At 35.9% G+C, this 26485-nt stretch overlaps 1 protein-coding gene across 1 annotated transcript in view; it reads left to right on the top strand.

Moving 5' to 3' along the window:
- The window catches only part of LOC128265771 (fatty acid synthase), a 72761-nt gene extending 59684 nt beyond the window's left edge, over nucleotides 1-13077 (top strand). Inside the window, 12 exon segments of the mRNA XM_053001978.1 lie at nucleotides 5446-5963; nucleotides 6022-7839; nucleotides 7896-8101; nucleotides 8104-8318; nucleotides 8378-8752; nucleotides 8754-9005; nucleotides 9007-9660; nucleotides 9717-10329; nucleotides 10406-10680; nucleotides 10732-11081; nucleotides 11142-12237; nucleotides 12301-13077. Of these exon segments, the coding sequence (XP_052857938.1) occupies nucleotides 5446-5963; nucleotides 6022-7839; nucleotides 7896-8101; nucleotides 8104-8318; nucleotides 8378-8752; nucleotides 8754-9005; nucleotides 9007-9660; nucleotides 9717-10329; nucleotides 10406-10680; nucleotides 10732-11081; nucleotides 11142-12237; nucleotides 12301-12975 (7047 nt within the window). The 3' untranslated portion in view covers nucleotides 12976-13077.
- The last annotated feature ends 13408 nt before the right edge of the window (nucleotides 13078-26485 follow it).

Below are 26485 nucleotides of genomic sequence, written 5' to 3'. Positions count from 1 at the left end.
AAAAAAAATTATAACTTTGGTGTTTTTAAATTTTTCTATAAGTTCTTCGACATATAGTAATGGAAAAATAGTTCAGAATTACGGTTAAAATTTCATCAAAATCGGACGACTATATCATATAGCTCCCATAGAAATAATAAAATATATAAAATAACTATCTAATAATTGAGCTGCAAATCATCATTGCTTCAATGTTTTTAGACATAATTAATAATTTTAATGTTTCCAAAAATATTTAATTCTTGCAATAGCTGCAAGGGTATATAAACTTCGTCTTGCCGAAGTTTGCTTCCTTTCTTGTTTAATTTTTTTTAAGTTCTTTGACAAATAATAATGGTTAAATATTTCAGAATTACGGTTTAAATATTATCAAAATCGGGCGACTATATCATATAGCTCCCCTGAAAACAATAAAAATATATAAAAATTTGTATACCCTTGCAGAGGGTATTATAATTTCAGTCAGAAGTTTGCAACGCAGTGAAGGAGACGTTTCCGACCCTATAAAGTATATATATTCTTGATCAGCATCACTAGTAGAGTCGATCTAGCCGTGTCCGTCTGTCCGTCCGTCTGTCCGTCTGTCCGTCCGTCTGTCCGTCCGTCTGTCCGTCCGTCTGTCCGTCTGTCCGTCCGTTTATATGCAAACTAGTCTCTCAGTTTTAAAGCTATCTGCATGAAACTTTCCCAAAAGTTGTCTTTCTATTGCAGGTAGTATATAAGTCGGAACGAGCCGGATCGGACGACTATAGCATATAGCTCCCATAGGAACAATCGGAAAAATAAATGAAAAAAAATTATAACTTTTCTGTTTTTTAATTTTTTTTTTAGTTCTTCCACATTTAGTAATGGTTTAATATTTCAGAATTATGGTTTAAATTTTATCAAAATCGGACGACTATAGTATATAGCTCCCATAGGAACAATCGGAAAAATAAATGAAAAAAATTTTTTAATTTTTTGTTTAGTTCTTCGACATTTAGTAATGGTTTAATATTTCAGAATATCGGTTTAAATTTCATCAAAATCGGACGACTATATCATATAGCTCCCATAGGAACAATCGGAAAAAAATAAAAAAAACTTATAACTTTGCTGTTTTTTAATTTTTTTTTTTAGTTCTTCGACATTTAGTAATGGTTTAATATTTCAGAATATCGGTTTAAATTTCATCAAATCGGACGACTATATCATATAGCTCACATAGGAACAATCGGGAAAAAAATAAAAAAAACTTATAACTTTGCTGTTTTTATACCCTTGCAGAGGGTATTATAATTTCAGTCAGAAGTTTGCAACGCAGTGAAAAAGACGTTTCCGACCCTATATAGTATATATATTCTTGATCAGCATCACTAGTAGAGTCAATCTAGCCATGTCCGTCCGTCTGTCCGTCTGTCCGTCCGTTTATATGCAAACTAGTCTCTCAGTTTTAAAGCTATCTGCATGAAACTTTCCCAAAAGTTGTCTTTCTATTGCAGGTAGTATATAAGTCGGAACGAGCCGGATCGGACGCCTATAGCATATAGCTCCCATAGGAACAATCGGAAAAATAAATGAAAAAAAATTATTACTTTGCTGTTTTTTAATTTTTGTTTAGTTCTTCGACATATAGTAATGGTAAAATATTTCCGATTACGGTTTAAATTTCATCAAAATCGGACGACTATAGCATATAGCTCCCATAGGAACAATCGGAAAAATAAATGAAAAAAAATTATAACTTATCTGTTTTTAATTTTTTGTTTAGTTCTTCGACATATAGCAATGTTTAATTATTTCAGAATTATGGTATAAATTTTATCAAAATCGGACGTCTATAGCATATAGCTCCCAAAGAAATAATAAAAATATATAAAATAACTATCTAATAATTGAGCTGCAAATCATCATAGTTTCAATGTTTTTTTTTAGCACGTACTCAAGTAAATCATAATTTAAATGTTTTCAAAAGTATTTAATTAATGCAATAGCTGCAAGGGTATATGAACTTCGGCTTGCCGAAGTTTGCTTTCCTTCTTGTTTTTTTAATGTAACTTTTATTTTTATCATAGCTTGTTTTTAAACATATAGGCAAGTTAATCATAATTTTAATGTTTTCAAGACTATTTATATATTAATATTAATTTTTGCAAACTTCGGCAGGCCGAGGTCTGCCACCTTTCTTGTTTTTTTTTTGTTTTTGCATAATATGAAAGTTTAGACTAAAAAAATATGATCCTAAAAGGATTTTCCAATTTCGAATTATTTTCGGAGGCACAGCCAATCTGTGACGTGGAGTCCGAGACATTAGATTCGTTTCCTAATCTTTAAACGCGTTTAAACTTTATTTGAGTTGGCTGACATGATATGTTAAGTTCGGTGGAACAAATTCCTTTAAAATTTGGTATATATCTTGTTCTTACATTGGGTTGTTGGGTTAGTCAGCTTTTTCACAAACGCTAACCTTTGGTGGTGCCCAAATCAAATAAAACCGCACAAATTTCCAATCTGTTATGCACTAAGTTTGTTCTAAATGGCACAAAGGCCTTATTACAAAGTTTAATGTTTATGTTTAAGATTGGTTTTTTAGGTAGGCAGACCGATTTGTCTGCGCCTTTTAACATGTAAAAGTAGAACGAAAAGAAGAGGCAGGCGATCTGCGACCGTACCTTTAGCGAGCGAGTACAAAACCGAACTTAAACTAAAAAGATTTTTGACGTGGACAAAGGGCCAGGCGGCGATTGGCAAAAGGAATTCAAAAAGGAGAACTTAAATTACGTTAAGATTTGAAACTTCAACATTTAAAATATAAAATTATAAAATTTTTTTTATAAGTAAAGTCGAAAAAAATTGGCTAAAAATCATATTTTGTTTTCAAGTCGACGCCGTTTTTATACCCTTGCAGAGGGTATTATAATTTCAGTCAGAAGTTTGCAACGCAGTGAAGGAGACGTTTCCGACCCTATAAAGTATATATATTCTTGATCAGCATCACTAGTAGAGTCGATCTAGCCATGTCCGTCTGTCCGTCCGTCTGTCCGTCCGTTTATATGCAAACTAGTCTCTCAGTTTTAAAGCTATCTGCATGAAACTTTCCCAAAAGTTGTCTTTCTATTGCAGGTAGTATATAAGTCGGAACGAGCCGGATCGGACGACTATAGCATATAGCTCCCATAGGAACAATCGGAAAAATAAATGAAAAGAAATTATAACTTTGCTGTTTTTTAATTTTTTGTTTAGTTCTTCGACATATAGTAATGGTAAAATATTTCCGATTTACGGTTTAAATTTCATCAAAATCGGACGACTATAGCGTATAGCTCCCATAGGAACAATCGGAAAAATAAATGAAAAACATTATAATTTTGCTGTTTTTTAATTTTTTGTTTAGTTCTTCGTGATATAGTAATGGTTTAATATTTCAGAATTACGGTTTAAATTTCATCAAAATCGGACGACTATAGCATATAGCTCCCATGGAAACAATCGGAAAAATAAATGAAAAAAAATTATAACTTTTCTGTTTTTTAATTTTTTGTTTAGTTCTTCGACATATAGCAATGTTTAATTATTTCAGAATTATGGTATAAATTTTATCAAAATCGGACGTCTATAGCATATAGCTCCCATAGAAATAATAAAAATATATAAAATAACTATCTAATAATTGAGCTGCAAATCATCATAGTTTCAATGTTTTTTTTAGCACATACTCAAGTAAATCATAATTTAAATGTTTTCAAAAGTATTTAATTAATGCAATAGCTGCAAGGGTATATGAACTTCGGCTTGCCGAAGTTTGCTTTCCTTCTTGTTTTCTGTTGTATTCTTAAATGTGAACAAAAAACATTTCTTTTTATCATACTTAAAAAATTGGCTAAATCCTGGCATCAAGGCCAGAATACAACCTTAAGAAAATCTGTAAGTGGAAATAAGAAAACATCATGGATTAAATTTGTGTTTGAGTGCATGACAGTGTCTGCAAGGTTTTGCGTAGCACCGATTACAATTTTTAATGTGACGAAAAGACGATTTCCCTATTAATTTCAAACGAAGGCGAAGAAATGATGGCGTTTTGTATTTTTTGCCAGTATAGAGCGACCGTATCTCCAAGGTCTCCATCCGCTGACACTACGCTCTCCCGCTCCAACTTTCCCCCCAACTCTTCGCTCCGCTCTGGAGCGCGCTAGTAAAGTTAAGCTTGAGGCAGTTCCTATTTTTAAGTAATTCAACCAAAATCCAAAAAACTCGAGTTTCTTCTTTTTCGCATTGCTACGAGGGAATCGGTTCTAACCTACTGATCCAGCCTGAAGACGCCATCTCTCACCGCAACAATAAATAACCAAGATACCGACTGCAGCGCCATAACGAGTTGAAACCGAAATTTGAAATGCAATGCCCCCGGGCAATGTCCACGTTCTCCTCCATAAACTTCATAGATATGACGTCCTGTTTGTTGTTCTTACGTTTCCTCCTAATAAAATTAATATTAAATAGAGAAAATATTCGTTTTTCTTACTTTCGTTTTGTATTTTAAATTTTGTGCGTGAATCAGCTGCTTTGCACCAGTGTTGCAAACTATTCACTGGTAGTGTTCGGGACCAAAGTTGCCGAAGACGTTGAAAAAGATCCCAGCACAACGCGTTTTGCACAATAAATACATTCAATTAAGGGATAATAAGAAGAAAAACACTTTTAAACTAAACTTAGATAACTTTCCATATAAAAACAAACCGAAACAAACAAGTCCCAAAAAAATAGGTTTTTTTTTCGGACCATGACAACCCTTGCTTTGTTTCTATCAAATTCGTTCGGAAACTAGAACAGAGGCGGCGGATTTGCAAAACTCCAGTAGGTTAGAATCGAACCGATTTTGAGGTGCCATCACAAAATAATTTTTAAAAAATCGAATATGTTACTATCTACTAAATTTGTTATGCAACACTGTTCTTAAACATTAACAAATAAAGTAAAAATATCATTTGCACTTTAAGTTATCGTAAAGTATTTTAAAAGAATTAATTTCTGTTCCTGAGGATCTGAATCCGTCAGCCAAATGCTTGGCGAAAAGTTTCCGTGAGTTTTTTGCGGAAGTTAACATAACATTTACAGAGGGAACTTAGATTCTGTGCAAATCTTTCGGAAGTGAAAATTGGAACAGGTCTGAGAAATTCGAAACCGTCTTAATCTTTCCGAAGTGAAAAAAAAATTGTTTCACCAAACACGTCTCATCATTGCAAAATGTAAAAAAAAGAGAATGAAGTTTTAGTGTCAGAAAATTATCGTTTTTGGGATCTATTCTAAGTTTTTCACTTTAGTAAAAGAACAAAAACAAATTCGCTTGTGTCAATAACGCAAGCTGTAAGTGGTTGTTACCTGTTATACTTTTCCATTCATTGTTTAATTAAAGTACGGTCTAAACTAAATTTAAAATAAAAATACCCGCCTTTTAATCCTTTTCAGATAGACATGGTTGACGATGATGAACGACGTTGGCGTCACTTTAATCCGGAGATACCAAAAAGATCTGGAAAAATTGGTGAACTTGAAAAGTTTGACGCTACATTTTTCGGAGTCCATTTTAAACAGGCGCATACAATGGATCCCCAAACACGTATTCTTATTGAGACGGCCTATGAAGCTGTAATAGATGCAGGGGTAAATCCAAAAAGTCTACGTGGATCAAAAACCGGAGTTTATATTGGCTCATGTATATCTGAATCGGAGAAAACGTGGTTCTATGAAAAAGTTTCGTCTGGCGGGTTTGGTATCACTGGCTGCAGTCGGGCTATGATGGCTAACCGAATTTCATATTGCTTGGGACTAGAGGGTCCATCATTTTTACTAGATACCGCTTGTTCTAGTTCGATGTACGCATTAGACAATGCATTCAGCGCTATTCGAAATGGAGAGATTGATGCAGCAATTATTGGTGGATCAAACTTATTGCTTCATCCATTTGTAACCCTTCAGTTTGCACGGTAAGTCAGATAATATATTGTTATAACCAGTATAAAGTTGATGAAATTAAAATTTTAGGCTTGGCGTTTTGGCGCCAGATGGGTTTTGTCGTCCATTTGATAAAAATGCTAGTGGTTACACTAGATCAGAAACCATTAACTGCATGTTCTTACAAAGAAAAAAAGATGCTAAAAGAGTTTATGCTAGTGTAGTTTATTCAAAAACTAACTGCGATGGATATAAGCCAGAAGGTATAACATATCCGTCTGGTGTTGTTCAGGAGAAGTTACTTGACCAGTTTTACAAGGATATTGACCAGAAACCAAGTGACCTAGGCTACTTGGAGGCCCATAGTACTGGAACTGTGGTCGGTGATCCAGAAGAGTGCAAAGCTATTGATAATGTTTTATGCAGTCAAAGGCAAGAGCCACTATTAGTTGGTTCCGTAAAGTCAAATGTTGGACATTCCGAAGCGGCTTCTGGAATATGTTCCTTGGTAAAAGCTTGTTTCGCTTTTGAATCAGGTCTAATTGCACCAAATATAAATTTTACGGAGGTTAAACATGGAATTTCACCCCTAGCCGAGGGACGGTTAATTGTAGTAAAAGACGTTACTCCTTTACCAAAGCCCTTTATTGGAATAAACTCTTTTGGATTTGGTGGAGCTAATGCGCATGCGCTTTTAAAGGGTCATTCAAAGGCGAAAGATAATTTTGGATTACCACAAGATGAAGTGCCGCGTCTTCTTACATGGGCTGGAAGAACGGAGGAGGCAGTTGAAGAAATTTTTAATGCTGTGGAGAAAAACCCGTTAGATGCTGAATTTATTGGATTACTTCAAAATATTCAAGAGGAAGATGTTTCTGGTATGGTATTCCGCGGCTATGCTGTGTTTTCCAAACAAGGGGCTCAATCATGTAAATCATTGACAAAAGATGTTCAACATTACACTGGCCTTAAGCGCCCGATAGTTTGGGTTTATAGCGGAATGGGCTCGCAATGGTCCGAAATGGGATCATCACTTATGATAATACCACGCTTCCGGGAATCAATTGAAATTTGCCACCAGACGTTGCTGTCGAAAGGCCTCAATCTTATACACATTCTAACATCCAATGATCCAGAAATTTACCAAAATATTTTGCATTCGTTTGTGGGAATAGCCGCTGTGCAAATAGGCCTAACAGATGTCTTGCGGTCTCTCAATTTGGAGCCAGACTTTATTATTGGGCATTCAGTGGGTGAACTAGGCTGCGCATATGCGGATGGTGGACTGACTCCTCAACAAATGATATTGGCGGCCTATTATCGTGGAAGAGTTAGTGTGGACCTAGAAAAAATAAGGGGTTCTATGGCAGCTGTCGGTATTGGCTATAAGTCTATTCTACCCATACTGCCAAAGTCAATCGAAGTGGCCTGTCATAATGGCCCGGATTCTTGTACAATATCTGGTCCAATCGATGATGTTTCCTTATTTGTATCTGAACTTATAAATAAAGGCATTTTCGCAAAGGAAGTGCCCTGCTCAAATATTGCCTATCATTCAAAATACATTGCACACATGGGCCCACCATTACTGCAATATATGAAAGAAATTATCCCAAATCCTAAGACTAGAACCATAAAATGGTTAAGTACTAGTATTCCTAAAAGCGAATGGGACAAAGATCAAGGAAAATTGTGCTCTGCTGAGTATCATACCAACAACCTTTTAAACAGTGTACTTTTTAACGAAACATTTTCATTGCTCCCTAAAAATTGCTTGACTATTGAAGTGGCGCCCCATGGACTTTTAGGTGCTATTCTTAAACGATCAATGCCTAGTGGTGTACATATTCCACTAACTAACAGGGGTAACAAGAACAACGCGTTGTTTTTATTTTCGGCCCTTGGAAAGTATGTATTAATTGAGTCATAGTTTGTTAAAAATGTTAATATTTGTCTTGTTGTAGATTATATCAAAATGGCGTATTATTACCGGTCGCGAACTTGTATGAAAAAATCCAATTTCCGGTTTCGCGCTCAACACCCAGTATTAGCTCGCTTATTCGGTGGGATCATAGTGAAAACTGGTTTGTGACGAAATACGAAAATATGAAAACAAAGTCCAGTGGCGAGCGGGTCTTTCCTGTTAATTTGGCGAGTGATAATGAAGAATTTTGAGTGGACATATCATAGATGGTAAAATTCTTGTGCCGGCCACATGTTATCTTCAATATGTTTGGGAAACATTCTCTCTTATGTATCACGGTCCGAGTTATATGGATGTACCCGTTGAATTCGAAGATGTACGTTTCTTAAGAGCTACAAGTTTGCCGAATAATGGAAAAGTCGAGCTAACAGTTATGATTCACTATGGCACCGGTCATTTTGAGGTAAGAACATTTTATTTCGAATTTTATTTATAAAGATACATTACTCGTTTGCCCCTTAGATAACAGATGCAGGTAACTTAGTTGTGACAGGTATAATCCGTGAAACGGAAAAACCCACTATTCCAGAAGTTTATAATTTTCAAAATGAATCAAAGTTTCCGATGATTTCTAAAAGAGACTTTTACAAAGAGTTAAAATTACGTGGTTATCACTACAACGGCGCATTTAAAGCTGTTCATATGGCCCGCTCAGATGGTTTGTTCGGAAAAGTTGAGTGGAATTATAATTGGGTAACCTTCATGGATGCAATGCTTCAAATTCAAATTCTGGGAACTGATTCAAGAAATCTTTTATTACCAACGAAAATTCGGAAGCTCAAAATAAATGGAGTACATCATTTTAATTTAATGACCAAAATGAATCCAGAGAACCGCTTTTTTTGATGTGTATGTAGATCACATGTACGATCGCATCATTGCAGGTGGAATAGAACTGGTCGGACTACATGCCAGTCCAGTGCAAAGACGTAGACCTCCTGGTATTCCAGTTCTTGAAGAATATGTATTTCTTCCTTTTTCTCCGTCTCGCATTCTTTCACTAAAAAATGCTGCTCGAGTTTGCGTTCAAATTGCTCTTGAGAATAATCCTTCACTAAAAATGAAGTTGGTAGAGGTTGATACGAATGGAGGAAAAGCCCATGTTAACTTCATTTTTAGAATCAATTGAAGATTTACCTGTCATAACTGGAGATTACATTCTATTGACTTCTCAAAAACTGGAAGACATCCCAGGAGTTCGTGTTGAAAACGGAAGTTTGTCTTGTCAAACAAATTGTCATTTTGTTTTGCTGACGGGCCTTGAAAAAGAGCACTTAAAAGATAATATTGAAACTGCCCATAAAGTCCTGGTCGACAATGGGTACATGTTGCTAAGACTAAAGTGTAAGGCTAATAATTCTGCGTGGGATGTATTGGAGAAATTTCGAACTATTACAACAATTCCGATCGATACACATGAGGAAACTTTTGTTTTATTGCAGAAGGTTTCTAAAAAATTAACTGTACAACCAGTTTTAGTAAAGGTATCTGAACATGATGAGACTTTTGACTGGATTGCAGTATTACAATCTGCAATAAACACAAAAACGCCAGTAATTTTGTATTCATTTAACGAAACCTTTAATGGACTTATTGGTTTAGTGAACTGTTTGCGCAAAGAGCCTGACGGTAATTTAATAAGATGTTTCTTTATTGATGATCAAAGTGCCCCTGGTTTTGATTTGTCTCACCCTTTATATTCGGCTCAGCTTGCATTAGGATTGGCTTTCAACATATATCGCAATGTAAGACTATTTTATATATTAACTATTGAAATTACAGTTTGACTATTATTAATTAGGGTTCGTGGGGCAGCTATAGACATTTGCAATTGCTGAAAAGTGATAATCATATGGCCAGATTGGATCACATTTATGGAAACGTCATTCAACGTGGTGATTTATCGACTTTACAATGGATAAAAGGCCCTTTAAATGTAGAAAACTGCATGATTAAAATAGCATTTTCTTCTCTAAATTTTAGAGATGTAATGCTCGCAACTGGTCGCTTAGCCGTTGAGTTATATGGATCAAGTCGAATTGATCAAAGCTGTGTTCTGGGCTTTGAGTATTCTGGCACTAACGTGCTAACTGGACGTCGTATAATGAGTATGGTGGTTAAAGGAGGCGTAGCTTCCTATGTGGAGAAGCCATCAAAACTTATTTGGGATATTCCCGATCACTGGTCATTGGAAGAGGCAGCCACAGTGCCTGTGGTATACATAACTGTCTACTATGCATTCTTTATGTCTAGCGATATACGAAAAGGAAAAAGCATACTCATACATGCTGGTACCGGGGGCATCGGTCTAGCCGCTATACGCGTGGCATTGGCCTACAACTTGGAAGTTTTTACAACTTGCAGTACTACCCAAAAAAAGAAATTTTTGTTGGAGACCTTCCCGCAACTAAAAGGTAATTTTAAAATATTTGGAAAAATATTTTAATTTATTTAATATTACAATTATGTATTAAAATGGTAAAATTTCAGAGTCCAATATTGGCAATTCGCGAGATACATCATTCGAGCTTATGGTGCAGCGTGAGACAAAAGGAAAAGGTGTGGATTTTGTGTTGAACTCATTATCCGAAGAAAAGCTGCTTGCTTCAGTACGTTGTCTTGGTAAGTCCGGTCACTTTTTGGAAATTGGGAAATTCGACATGGCTAACGACACCAAGCTTGGATTGGGATGCTTTCTGAAAGAAATTACTTTCCATGCTGTTCTTGCTGATAACCTTCTTGTGGCTCCTGATGAAGATATTTGGGTAAAAAAATGAAAATTCAAATTTAGCTTAAAATTAATTTTTTTTTTTTAGCATTTAAAAGCCCTTATTGATTTAGATATTTCGAAGGGGATCATTCAACCATTACCGGTTAAAGTTTTTCCTGCTCATGAAATTGAAAGGGCTTTTAGACATTTGATCGGTGGCAAGCATATAGGAAAAGTTGTTATTCAAGTTCGTGAACAGCCGGATGATCCAGCAACCTTGCCAGTACGGGTGCTTAGTCAAATTTACTTCAAGCATGATCTTACATATGTAATCCTTGGTGGCTTGGGAGGCTTTGGAATGGAACTCGCTGATTGGATGGCTTTGCGTGGCGCTCGAAAACTTGTTCTTAGCTCTAGACGCGGAGTTACAAAAGACTATCAATCATACCGGATCGCGTAAGTATTTAAGAATTTACGTATTTTCTTTTCAACTACTTAGTAATTTATTGAAAATAGGCTATGGAAAACATATGGCTGCGAAGTCGCTGTTAGCACCGCAGATATTTCTTCAAAAGATGGATGTCGTCAACTGATTTCCGAAGCTGCTATTTTGGGACCAGTGGGTGGAATTTTTAATCTTGCAGTTGTGCTAAGAGATGGGGTTTTTTCCAACCAAAATTTTAATCAATTTTTAGAAAGTTTTGCACCAAAAGCTATTGCTACAAAACATCTGGACGAGATAACTCGGATTTCCTGTCCTGATTTGGAGCATTTTGTAGTGTTTTCAAGTGTGTCTTGCGGGCGAGGAAATGCAGGCCAAACTAATTATGGAATGGCTAACTCTGTAATGGAACGTATCATTGAGTGTCGCAACAGCGACGGTTTACCAGGTAAAGCTATCCAATGGGGTGCAGTTGGTGAAGTGGGCTTAGTGGCGGATATGGCAGAAGACAAAATTGATATGGAAATAGGTGGAACCCTTCAGCAAAGAATTTCATCATGTATTCAGGAACTGGATCATTTACTTAGCGCCGTACCACCGATTGTTTCCAGCATGGTTGTCGCTGAAAAAAAGACTGGGCGTTCTGGAAATATAAGTATTATTGATGCCGTCATGAATATTATGGGAATACGAGACTTAAAGTCAGTGTCATTAGGCACAACGCTGTCAGAAATGGGTATGGATTCATTGATGGCTGTAGAAATCAAGCAAACCCTAGAACGAGACTTTGAGTTAGTTTTGTCTCCACATGACTTACGGTTGCTCACTTTCCAAAAACTGCAGGAATTCACTGAAGCTAGAGAAAAAGAGAATACTAATGAAATTAAAATGATATTTGCTTCAGAAAGTAAGCTTTTAGGAATGGAGTTACTGATTCGAAACTTAGGCGATGAAACAAACTGTGATCGAATAATTATTCCTCTAAAGACCTCGGCAGCTCCTTCAAAACAGAGTCTTCCTCCAAATATTATAATACCGGGACTAGAAGGAACAGCTGGTCGTGCATGGTACCAAATAGGCTCAAGCTTGCAAAGCAGGGCTGTAGTCTTACAGCTTCACCAGTTCGCCCAATTGGATACTATAAAAGATATAGCACAAGAAAGTTTTAAGGTAATGAACACTTATTCGAGATCATGTACGCAATTTTGTAATTTTTTTCTTTTTTCTTTTTAGCAAGTTAAGCTCATTTTAAAGCAATCTGAGCCTTTTTATGTAATTGGATACTCGTATGGAACTTTTGTAGCTTTAGAACTAGCTAAGTTGCTTGAGAACTCCGGGTTTCGTGGAAATATTATGTTGTTGGACGGAGCTCCTCATTTTTTGAAAAAGCTCACTAACCTGCATTTGGGAGAAAACTTTTCAGATAACAATCTTTATGACCTTATTTTTACTAGTATTGTCAATCAGATATTCCCCGAAGAAACTAAAGAATCCACATCTGAAGTGTTTTACACACTTGACACCCTCTCAGAAAAAATGTCGTTGTTCATGGACTATGTTGAAAAGCAGAACATTTACAGCAAAGAATACTCTGCTACGATGGTACATGCCATGTTTAAAAGAGTTAAAATGGCCTCTTCCTTTGATTTGGATAGTATAAGAAAAATTAAGTCGCCAATTACACTAGTCCGTCCGACTGAGGTTTCACTGCATGATATTGATGAAGACTATTGCATATCGTTGTTGACTTCTGGTAAAGTAACGCTCAAGGTTATTGAAGGAAATCACACGACCATGTTGGATAATCCATTACTAAGTCAGATTATAAATGACTTCGATCCAGCTCTGTTGGAAGATAAACATTTTGAAGAATATATTAGAAATGACAAACCAGTTTCTGTTGTTTAAACACTTATTCTTTAATTATCACTATTACAACAATTAAAACAACACCCAATATATTATATAATAAATACATATTCCTATAAAAAAAAATTCACATTTTATTAATCTTATCTATCATATTTGATAATTTGAATCTCTTAAGATTTTGTTATAGTGTACTATGATGTAGTCATGCAGAAAGTCCCACGTTCGATTCCCAGAGTATTACACTTTGTTAGCGAACAGCCAACTCAACATAAATGGACAATTAACGATTGCTGTGATACTGACACTCCCACATTGGTGACCCTGACGTGATTTCAGAGCGAAAATCGTGTGGAGATCACAGTAATACCGCGAACTATTGACTCTGGTTGAAAAGTGTGCACTTTGGTTGCCACAACGAAGCAGCAAACCTCCCAGCAGGCAGTATCAGCGCCCCCACAACAGGCGCCCCTTCAATGCCTCACCAACCACTGTTAAAACCAGAAAGGAAGCAAACTTCGGCAGGCCGAAGCCTAGTTCCTAGGCAGCTATTTGATACCGTCTTCCGATTTTAATAAAATTAAAAGCGTAATTCTAAACTGTCAAATTATAAATAACTCAAAAAGAATTTTTTTAAAATATTATAAAATAGAAAAGTTACATTTAAAAAATAAAAATTTATATAGTTTTATTGATTCCATGGGAGCTATATGATATAGTCGTCCCATTTTGATGAAATTTAAACCGTAATTCTGAAATATTTAACCATTACTATATGTCAAAGAACTAAAAAAAAAAATAAAAAACAGCAAAGTTATAATTTTTTTATTTATTTTTCCGAGTGTTCCTTTGGGAGCTATTTGCTATAGTCGTCCGATCCGGCTCGTTCCGACTTATATACTACCTGCAATAGAAAGACAACTTTTGGGGAAGTTTTATGCAGATAGCTTTAAAACTGAGGGACTAGTTTGCATAGAAACGGACGGACAGACGGACATAGCTAGATCGACTGAAATTATAATACCCTCTGCAAGGGTATAAAAAAAGACAAAAAGAACATCCCGAATTGGAATTCAAACTTGCGTTGCTTAGATTTGTGGCCAAGCGTCTTACCCTCTGACGTACGAGCTAACAAGCTGGGGGGATTGCAAGTTGTGACGTTAACACTCATTAAAATTGACAGCCGGTGACATGGACAAAAACAAAGCAACAAAATAAAAGAGGAAAACGAATATGATTTTATTACTCTGTCTGTTTTTATGTTATTATTACATTGAAAATAAACACATATAAAACTAGGTAGGTTAGGGTGGCTGCCAGACAAAGGGCAAAGGGTCAGCAAAATTAATTGGAGAAAGAGTAAATTTGAGAAATTTTGTTTGAATGCGCTTAATTCTATTAACGTGAGAAGAAGCCGTAGGGTTCTATATGAATGAGGCATAATCTAATTTGGAGCTTAGAGTAAATAGAGTGTAAGTTTAGTATAAGGGTCAAAATGCATACCATTTCGCCTAACAATCTTAAACATTGCATAGGCTATGGGTATAATAAAGTAAGGGTGCTCAGCAAAACTAAATTTACAATTAAACAAGACCCTAAGGTCTAGAGACTCACTTTGGTGTGGCGAAAGCTGAAAGTACAATGAACAGGGACTTAACATATCAAAAGTGCGTTTACTATACCGAACGAAATAGCATTTATTTAAGTTAAGTAGGAGCAAATTATTAACACACCACGAACTAACGAGGTTCAGTTCAGCTTGAAACAGGATAGTGTCAGCAACTGAACGGATAGATCTATAGATCTAATATCATCAGCATTTAAAAGATATTATGAGTTCATAATACAGTAGGAAACGTCATTAATAAATATTATAAAAAGAAGATTGCCAACGGCACTACCTTGAGGAAAGCCTGAAGTTGCAACAAATGGGCAAGAAAGATTACAATTAATGTTGACCCGATAGGTCCTCCGATCCAAATATGTTACAATCAATTTTAACAACGAGGATGAAATACCAATTGCCGAAGCTTGGCGAAATAAAGTTTAGATATGTTACTCAATTTGGCAATGGGTCGATAGTTATTTATAAGGCATTTACTACCCGATTAAGAATTGGTGTAACCGTGACTTCTTCCATTTATTAATAAAACACCCCTTGGAAAGTGACAAGTCGAAAATTAATTTTCGAGGCTGACAAAGTGCTAAGACACAATTTTTTAAGAAGCAAGGAGAAATTCCATTCAGGTTAGGCTAATTATTGTCATAAAAACGTCTACCGCTTGATGATTATCATCGAAGGACACTGAAAAATGTCCAATATTACGAAGAAACGGAACATTATTCGACGACTCTAGATACTTCCAATCACTAGGAGGTTCGAAGTTAGAATTAAAAAATTTTGCAAAAAGATTTGGCACACCCAATTCAGAGGAAACAGTAATGTTAACCATAGTCTTAGGCGAAGGTATAGAAGACAAATTCTTTTTTGAATTTACAAACATCTGAAAGTTTTTGGATCTTTTTTAAGACCATTCTCAACATTGATAATGTACTGGTTGTACAGAAATTAATTTACAAATTTAAACTCCCGCTTTTGCTGCCTGTATCGTTCCCAGTCAGGAGTTGCCAGATATCGTTTGTAAAACTTATTAAAAAAATTTTTATATTTTTAAGACCATTTGTGTACCATGGCAGCCTATAAGGAATCCGTACCTAAAGAGGACAATTCCTTTGAGAATATCAGAAATAATATTAAGAAAGTTTAAACAGCAATCAGCAACACTAGCGTGCGACAAAACTAAATACCAATTAACAGTTAATATATCATTAAGAACAGCAATAGATTATTTTCATCAAATGTGTAAAATGGATCTTGAGGTAATTCATGCTCAAAAGTATAAAATTGTAAATTTTAATAGCAATGAAATATGATTAACATCGCACTTCGAAATAGGACATTCGGGATCCAGTAGCCCTTGATGAACGCATGAAAGTTATCCAAATGTTCCTCATAGAGGCTGTAGTCGCTGTTACGTGGTATGTATGATGCAATAAATACAACTTTTTCAGATGGCCCATGAACTGAAACGCAAATCTGGTCCAGCAATAAATCCTCATTTGAGAGAATAATATTTTCGGAAAGAAGAGTGCGTCGGACTGCCGCAATAACTCGTCCACCTCTTGAATGGTGCGTTTTCTCAGCATCCCTATCTTTACGATAAATCAGAAACTGGTTAGAATCAAAGAACTCGTCATTAAAAAAGTTGGAGCTGAGCCAGGTCTTTACTAATGATACTAATAGTATCACATCAAATCGGCTTTGGTGCGCATGCCTGATATATTTTAGAAGTATGTCTTAAGAAAATCATTTCGGCCAGCTATATGTGCTCGCGTGTGTGGCACCGCAGAAGGAAGATTGCAAGAACAATCCCTGAACCAGAAGCGTCATGTCCAGTTTGTGACTGAAGCTTATCACTCCACAGATTGCCATTAATATCGTTGAAAGATTAACATTTATGTTATCCTCTTCCTCATTTGGCGAAAAATTCAAAAAGGTTGGCAGGTTGAGATAATCTTGTGATTTCTCAGCCAGCACAGATGTCGATAGAGATGGAGCCTGATCACATTGTACCTGAAGCCTGAAGATATTACAGAGTGCCTTTAGTATCGTGTATAATAACTCAGGCACGTATGAGCTACATTCCAAAGAGTATGAAAGCAGCCTTGCAGATACTTGCTTATGTAGATAGTAATCTGAAAACAGTTCGAGTAACTGAAGAGATGATTCCACGAGCTCCCAAACGTCAGATATCTGAAAAGCATCGTGAACGGACGGCAACAATGAGAACGATACGAGAATGCACCTTAAGAGTTCGATGTCATCAAATCCAGCAAGCGATGAAAAGTTCCAGGTCGGAAGAGCGGCGAAAAGTGGAGAGAGGCCAACTCCAAAGAGCGCACTTAGAGCGGCATCATATCCAACGCTTGAGCGATGATCATGTAAAGTGAAAAGCAATAAGAACTCCCGACGAAGATGTTTGTGCATTGAAGCGGAGCATGAAGAAAGCTCAACAAAGAGCGCGTTCAGCATTATTGGCAAAGCCGAACCAGATATTTGTCGCGAAGTGCACAAAACGGACAACAGATGCGTATCCAAATATTATTGTTGGTATGTTTGAAGAGCGCGATCTGAGCATCTAGAAGTTTGGTAAACATCGTAAACAAGTGGGCGGAGAAAAATGTAGATGTTCTTGTGTGTCCAGCTGGAGAGCAACGGAATGAGAGGAAAGCGCCTCTCTGAGAAATGCACTGCAAGCCGAAGTCGTAGCAGACAGCTGTTGTTGTTGCAAGGGAAGAGTAGGCAGATGAAGAGTTGGCTGTAAAAATTGTCCCGCAACAAAACCAGCGCCAGTAGCTCCAATTACTGGTGGTTTTTAGAAGTAGCCGTAGGTGTTGATGTACGCGGAAGTCCCCCAATAAGTGAGTTATCCACAACAGTTACTTAAACCATAGAGTATGAAATGTATAGAGGCACCATTTGCTCTGCCGCTCTCTCGAGTGACTTTTCCAGTGATGCCCCCTAGACTAAAACAGGGGAAATTTTCAGTCTCTCACGGTTCGATTCGAACCTTTAATTCGGTCCCGCGGTGAGTTTCTGCATCTGAACTGCTCGCTCCCATTGCCAAGGGCTGGTGCGAGCAGTGCAGTTGCAAATTCACCATGGGACCGAATTGCAAGTTCGATCCAAAAACTGAAAAGTGGGGTGGGAAATCAAGGTTAGCTTCGAACATGGCTCTCAGCAGAGCTTGGGCAGAGGTCCGGGCAGAGCAAATGGTGCCTCTATATAATTCTTACTCTAGGCTTAAACTGGTCTGTCCCTATCAATGAAATGCTACCTTGACCGATTGAGGCCAAAATTCGCCACTAAAAACAGTGGAAAAATGCTGTGCAGGAACTCCCAGCTTAAAGTTTATGAATTTAAGCGACGAAATGTCCACATCTTTCTTTACCAGGCTGTTGGAAGATATGGTATTAACTTCGACATGCAGCTTATCGGACACATATTTGCAGAACGCCTCTGGCTTCGTGGTAACAGGAAATTTTCCAATGTGAGTTTCCAAATTTTCCAGTCCAACTAGGCGCTTCTTATTGGTTTTATGAATCTTCGTGTTTATCCTACGCCCCGGAACAGAGCTCACAGCATGAAAGAGCTCACTCGCAGAAGATTCTGACCACCTAATTTAATAAGCCATAACTACCCTAGTCAGCATTCGCTGATTTCGCTGCACTTGTTCCTAATGATCAAATTAAGTTCATAGATGGATTTATAAACTTTTCTTTTGGCCAAGTAAATTCCATATTAGTCTTGTATTTGTATCTGACCTTTGTGATGCCGTTGCAACTCGCGCCACTCCGATGTCCGTTCCAGAGGACCCTCATCAACCAACATTGCAAATTTTTATAAACCTCATTTTCCCAAGAAAGTCGACTTTCTTATCCCAAATTAACTGGCCCGGTCTTTACAATCTTTCACTTAAGGAGTCCGTATCAACTTTTTACTCGATGCATTTGTTCCTTCCATAACTCATTAAAACATTCACAGTCCTCCGTTGTAAAGCAAACACTTGGCTACATTAAATATGTTATGACTCGACCGTATAAAAAGTTTGAAAATCTGAATTCGGAACGGAGTCCAGTCCAGTTACATCCTTCATAGTTTTGAATGCTATAATAGCTATCTTTTACGCTGCAAAAATGAATACCGCAGCATAAGCCCAACAAGTTTCCATCATTCCTTCAATTGAACAAACAAACTTCGTCAAATGAACAGGAAATCAGTAACCTGGTCGCAGATTTTTTCCAATTCACCCTATTGCCCCATTCAACTCATCTCAATTCTGATATTGGTTATTCTATAGAGTATCAGACTTTATATTCATTACCTTGAAAGATGGATGCGAAGTCCACAGCAGCCTATCAGTGATAAGTATGTCTTTTTCACCAGGTCCAGATGTGGTGCCAGGCTGTGTCCTTAAGTACTGTGCAGAATCACTTGGAGTTTTATTAGCCATTTTTTTTATTGATCTATGCATCTTCCCAGAAACTTTGAAGGTATCCTTCATTATTCCACTCCATAAAAAGGGCAGCAGGTCTGATATTAATAACTACCGTGGCATATCCAAACTTAGTGCTGTTCGAAAAACTCATTTGGGATCAACTACAGCATTAGTGTCGCTCACTAATGTAGCCGAATCAACATTCAAACTGAAATCGATTTTACTGACTTCAGCAAAGCCTTTGATTCAGTGAACCATGAGCTACTGATCCATATGCTCCTTCGGCTTGGGTTCCCTCCAGCTCTTCTAATGTGGATTCTATCCTACCTTACAGGCCGGACACAAACGGTTCAATACAAAGGCATGAAATCCAAAACAGTTTTTGTAATCTCTCATGAACCACAACGTAGTCACCTTGGTCCGCTATTATTTTGCTTATTTATAAATGATCTTCCTCAAATGATCTTCCTCAAATATTTAAGCCCTACCAAGTTTTGATGTATGCAGATGTTAATCCCGGTGCCAAGAAAAAAAGCTACTGCTTAGTTCAGACAAATGTAAGTCCAAGTCGTTCTATCGATGCTTTCCAACTGTTCACGCGTACTCTATTGGAAATTCCGTGCTCGAAGGTATTGAAACTGTTCAAGATCTACGTGCCCTATTTGATCATAAAATGTGCTTTAACCAACACACTGTTATTATTTCCAATTAAGTTAGGAGCCTACTAGCATTTATTAAACGCTGGTCAAGGAACTTTATGATCGGTATACCACGAAACTCCTTCCTATAGAGACAGACTCCGCCTTTTGGACCAGCTAATTGTAAGAAAGCTTAAAGGCTGAGGTCGACTCAGACTAGCCAGGGTCACTTTACAGAAAATTTTTAAAGTTGCTGGGACATGGCTTGGATGAATGGTTGTCAGTCGCTGGGTTAACTATTTAAGATTTGGGGAAGAATTAGGTACAAGTATGCACTTATAATTTCCTAGGTACATGCTAGGTGATACCGACAATCGTCGAAAGGCTTTCTGTATTTTCGAACAAGCCGTCAACAACCGTTGGCGGATGTTTGCAAGCCAACTGGCGGGTCTCTTGACTTGGCTTCCCCTAACGTATGGTCATAAAACATTTCCGACCTCCAAAATATTTATAAATATAAAAATGACATTTTATTTTATGGCGACCTAACCTAGCCTTAACCTATTACTGCGTCGAGATGGGGGAAAATTTACAAACGCATGCACATGGCCGCAAACAGCCGGCTTGCGAAAGTTTCCCTCGCTTAAATCCCTGGACTTCTCGATTTTGAGCTCCTCCTGCAGATGAAATCCTCTCCACTGGTCCTGGGCCGGGAACTCTGTCTGCTGCTTCAGCTGAGGGTCACATGTTCGTCTTCGTGGCCACTGTCCAAGATAATTTCGTCCTGGTCTCCGTGGGGTTACTTGACCAACAAAAGAGTGGAAGAATAGAAAACAAAAAAATCAATATGTCCAATGGCAACTAACAGTAAAAACAAACAAAAAATTTATAACATATAACATTTTAAGAAAATTAAGCTAAACAAACACTAAAACCTTTATAATTCGGGTATGACATTACATTGTTCGCCTCATTTATTGACGAATTCAATGAAGTTCAAAGACAGAGAGAACTATATGGATACTGATTGAGATTTTTTGGTTATAAAATCACGATCCCACTGCCTTTTTAACATTAAATGCAAACTTTATGGTTTTGTTTATTATATTGTGTTTATCCCGCTAATTTTAACTATTAAAAGTTTTCAGTTTTTACCTTTGAAACAATTTAATGCTGTTAAATCCAAGGTCACGTCAAATATTTGGGTTTAGAAGATGTCGGTTGCTTTTGGAAAGCCGAATCTGATTTTGAAACTGCGCAGTTTTTATTTTTCTATCTGCCTTGTAATCTTGTAGTGACTTTTAAAATTTGCCTTTTAATATCTTTAAGTTCTCCGATGCTTATCCTTGACGAGGCATCTGCCACATAATATATATTGAAATTCTTCTAGCACTTGTCTCATTCTTGTTAATTTAGAAGTTGGGTTTTTCATAGAAAATAAATACAATATTTTAAAGGCTTATGATCTGTTTTAATGTTGAAGGGTTTACCGTAAACATATGGTCTGAAATGACTTACAGCCCAATGTATTGCTGATAATTCTTGTTCAGTTGTTGACTTGTTACTTTTGCCTTTTGTAAATGTTCTAGAGGCGTATGCTATTGGGAGGTCTACCCTATAATATGACTGGGTTAAAACTGATCCGCAAGCTTGCTTACTGGCATCTGTTGTTATACTGAATTCTTTATTGAAATTTGGGTATTGTAAAAGGGTTGGTTGAATTAATGCATTTTTAAGATATTCAAAGGCTATTTGACATTCATTTTTTACAAAGTGTCTTGAGTAGTGAGACAAATTTTTTATAAAACGTCTGTAATAGTTGCAAAAAGCTATGAATCTTCTTGATTCATCTGCGTTAGAAGGGACAGGGTATTTAATTATTACGTTATATTTTTTATCATCAGGATAAAATTCCTTTATTTGTGCAATAAGAACGTGACTTCGTGCATAAAAAATGAACATTTTTCCGGGTGAAGTTTGAGATAAAGTTTTCGGCATACGTTAAAAATGTTAGTTAAATTTTTGATCATATGATTTTCAGAACAAAATTTACTACCTGGTCATCTATGTAAAGGAAAGCTTGTGATGATTCTAGTCCCGAAAAGACTAGTGTCATCATCCTTTGAAATGAATTAGGGGCTATTTTTTTACCATAGGGCAATCGTTTGAAACGGTATGAACCAGTGCTCGTTTAAAATGAAGTTATGTCTCTGGAGTCTTTTTACAAATTAACCTTTTACTACCAGGTCATCTATGTAAAGGAAAGCTTGTGATGATTCTAGTCCCGAAAAGACTAGTGTCATCATCCTTTGAAATGAATTAGGGGCTATTTTTTTTACCGTAGGGCAATCGTTTGAAACGGTATGAACCAGTGCTCGTTTAAAATGAAGTTATTTCTCTGGAGTCTTTTTACAAATTAATTTGATGGAATCCGGACATTAAATCCAGACATGAAAAAAATTTTGCTCTGCCAAGTTGATCAAGAATATCATCAATTCGAGGTAATGGGAATTGCGAATTTATCTTCTAATAACTTTTTGTTAATTTGTCGGTAGTCGATAACTAATCTCCATCGTTTTTCTTCTATTCCAGGAAGTGATTTTTTGGGTACAAGAGGTAATGGGCTATTGTATTCTGATACAGAGGGTTCTACTTTGCCATCTTTAATTAGGTTTTTAACTTATTTATCTATTTCTTCTTTTTGGCTTATGGTTCTATAATTTTTAATATAAACTGGAACGTCATTATTCAATCTTAAATTTTGGTTCATAAAAATTATTTGAGGATATAGGATCTTTTTCTAGTCCGAATATATCAGTAAATTCGGTGCATAATTTAGTGAGGGTACTTTTAAACATTTCAGGAAAATTCTTTATTAATTTGGATAGGATTTCGTTTATTCTGATATCTGTATTTTGTGGTTTTTGATAGTGGCTCTAATGGCTCATAATCGATTTTAGTAATGTTTATAATTTTATTAGCATCCGTCGTATTTAAAATGTGGACAAATGTATTATTTGAATTAGCTATGGTGCTTGCTATTATTACAGCGGATTTATGTATATTGGTTTTTAATAAGTAATTCTTTGTGAGTCGCGTTTATACAAATTTGTCTTACGACTTCAGATCGAGCAGGAATTATTAGATTATTGCCTAATGAATGTATAGTTGGCATGTTGATCTCTTGATCGAAGTTTTCGGGTTTAGCTATTAACCAGTCATGATCTGTTTGGAAATCAAGTTGGCAATTAAAAGTTTTTAGGAAGTCCATTCCAATGATACCATCACAGGGTATTGGAAAGTCGTTATTAACTATTTGGAATTTAAAAGGGATTATAAATTTTCCTGTTTGTATTTCTATAAATGTTAAACCTTTTGATTTAAAAGTAACTTTTCCTATTCCAGACATTGTTATTAATTTTGTTGCCTCTATGTCATTATAGTTATCAGAATTTATTTTTAGAATACTTATATCCGCTCCTGTATCTACTAAAAGAGTTAAGGGTGTTTTAGTGTGATAGTTATTTATTTATATATATATGTTGAGACTGAGATTTATATATAGTTGCTTTGTGAGGCCTTTTCTTCGTAATGGATTTTTTTAGTTTTCCTGTTCGGTTTCAATAGCTCTTATTAATTGAGTTATTTCGGAAAGAACCATTTGGTTTCCGTTTGTAATATGTTGGTTTTGGTTTCAATAGTAATTCTGGTTTTGATATTGGCCTTGGCCATAATTTCCTCGATTATTATTATATTGGTATTATTGGCCTATACCGCGATAATTTCCCTGGTAGAATTGAGTGGCTGTTTTTCCTCTTCGGTGGATATTTGCCATTTTAGCTTTTAGTAACTCTGAGGTTTCGCCAACAATTGTGCTTTGGAGTTTAGTGATTATTGCATCAATTGTAAGCTCATTTTGGACCTTGTAAGGCGTTGACCCACTTATTTTGGATTTAATTACTTCTATAGCAATTTGTTCGTATGGTCCCTTTGTCATGTTGACTAATTTTATTGCAGTTATAAATCGCTGCAGATTTATTTTTTTTTCCACCGAATTCGTTGGCCATTGTGCAAGGTTTATTTTATGCTACGCTATTGTCAGAATCAGAATCTGTTATTTCTTGATCTGATAGCTCAGATTGAATTAGGATGGCGGGAATTGTTAGATCGTTTAAATATTTTTCTTTTATTTCCGCGTTATCGGAATCAAATGTCTACGGCTTCTATTGATTTTGGTTCTTGTTCCCAATGTCAACGGTGTGTTTAGGATAGTCGGAACTGTTATATCCTAACTATATTTTTCTTTATACTTATCAAATTTGATCGTAATTTGATCAAAAATGTAGATACTTGGTACCAATGTGCTTTTTCTAACTTGTCTCGTTGGATATATATTAGTGACCGAGCTTTGTTGAAGCAAGTGTAATGTTGGATGTATGTATGTTAGACTTGATTTTATAAACACAAGAAATTAATGTTAATATATATATTGGGCTTTATTATTTCGTCCGTTTAGATCGGGACTCATTTTTAGAATGCTCACACTTAAGACTAATGTTGGCTTGGCTTACAATTCATATAGCTGCACGAGCAGCGCCGCGGCCAACGCTTATGTATCTCAATATATATGTTAATGTATACGTAAGTGTATTTAGGCGGCGCAAGCAGCGGCCGCGCATGAGAGGAGAGTGTTATGCTCACATGGTAACCGAATGGTCGGCCGCGCATGCAGACATGCCGACTCAGCATTTAGGATGTGCATAACATTGTTGTGTCGGTCGAATTGCTTTGCACTTGAAGTGCTGGGAATATTCGGACATAAACAAATGCTACAATGTTACAGTGATATAAGCGGTACAGTGTGTACCCTATATATGAGCATACTACATCTCCCTCCTTTTGAAAATATAACGTAATCTATGGAGTTATTTTGTTAATTATTGTGTTAGGTATATATATATATGTATGTTTATAAAAATTAGCAAATTAGTAAAATTTTTTTTTTTTTTTTATTATTATTATTTTTTTGTTTAATATAGTAAATATTGGAAAACTTAGTGAAGTTGAAACTTTGAAAATTTATGCGACTATTTCTTATTATTTATTATAAAATGTATTGTGTATTTGTATTCCTATATTTTTATTATAGTAAAGTAATAAAAATTTTTTTTGTTTTTTTTTTTTTGTTTTTTTTTTTGAAGAGAAAATTTTATGTTATTTTATTTCTTTTTTTTTTTCTTATGAATGGCCATCCTACAAAATCTATTCTATAAAAATTTTTAATCTATCTTTATGAACTGTCTGTGTTTTATTTTTTGCATTTAAAATAGTTATATTATTATTGGATTCTATCTTCTTTACTATATATGGTCCTGAATATTTAAAGTCTAGCTTATGGCCAGTTTCATTTTTTAATAAAACCTGGTCTCCTATTTTTAATTCAAAGTCTAAACTATTTTTGTCGTATCTATCTTTTTGATTTTGTTTATTAGTTTCTAGCATTATTCTGGCTCTTTTATATGCCTGTTCTAATCTAAATTTAGATTCCTTAGCATAATCTTCTATATTATATAATGATTCTATTCTATCTATGCTATTGAAATGTTTTGATAAGTTTGGAGTTTTCCCAAAAACTAGTTCGTATGGACAATAATTATGTGCCATAGAGGGTGTTGTGTTAAAGCAGTATACGAAGTATTGTAGCCATACATCCCAATCTGTTTTATCAACTGAGATGTATGAGCGTATGAACTCGTTAAGTGTTCTGTGGCTTCGCTCCACTGTTCCGACAGTCTGGTGATGGTGTGCAGTAGAATTTATGTTTTTGATATTTAAATTTTTAAATAAATCTTCAATTATTGAATTTTTATATTCCGTTCCCATGTCCGTAATGAACGTCTTCATTGGACCGTACTTCAGAATAAAATCTTCGAATATAGCTTTTGCTATTGTTTTTGCACTTTTATTTTGAATTGGTATTGCTACAAGGTATTTTGTTAAATCGCAGATTAAAGTAACTGCGTATTCATTCCCTTGTTCAGACTTAGGTAGTGGACCGATCGTGTCCACGATTACCCTGTCAAAAGCTGTTTGCGGTGTTTCCGTAATTGTTAATGGGGTCTTCGTATGCGTGATTATTTTCGCTTTTTGACATTTTAGACATTTTCGTACGTACTCTGTAATATATCGAGTCATTCCTTCCAAAAGTAATGTCTTTTGACCTTGGCCAAGGTTTTAGAAATGCCAGTATGACCTCCTTGAATTGGTTCATCATGGTATGTAGACATAATTGCTTCTTTTTCTTTTTCAGAATTTATTAGGGTCACCGGGTTGAGTAGCGCTACTCACAATGATTTTAATGTTTTATTGCCAATTTCCTTGAAATTATCTATTGAAATGTATTCAAAGATATTTTCCCACGGTGCCACTTTGAGTTGGCTGATTTGATGTATACCGGCTTGCTTCTCAAGCCTTTGGAAAAACTGACCTAAGTCAAGGACTCCATTGGTATATAAATCACTAACATCATATCTTGCAGTAACTTTTTTTCCATGTTTAAATAAACATAGCATATTTTTTACATGCAAGGTCACTACTTTACGTACTTCGTCATTGTTTATGACTCCGTATACGTTGGGCTTTGAAGCTTTTTCCATAGATTGCCTAGGCAAGTCTATTTCTTTTTCTCCTGCGCAGGATTTCTGTCTACTTTGATTTCTTGTAGTGACTTTATGTATATTTCCGGTTATATTTTGTAGTTCTTTGATGGTTATTCTTGATAACGCATCAGCTACGTAATTGTCTTTTCCCTTTAAATATTCAACGGTGAAGTTGTATTCTTCTAATTCTAGC

Source organism: Drosophila gunungcola, unplaced genomic scaffold, assembly GCF_025200985.1.
Source record: "Drosophila gunungcola strain Sukarami unplaced genomic scaffold, Dgunungcola_SK_2 000154F, whole genome shotgun sequence".
Taxonomy (NCBI): Eukaryota; Metazoa; Arthropoda; class Insecta; order Diptera; family Drosophilidae; genus Drosophila; species Drosophila gunungcola.
The sequence above is the reverse complement of the archived record's forward strand: the minus strand, read 5'-3'. Positions and strand labels throughout refer to the sequence as shown.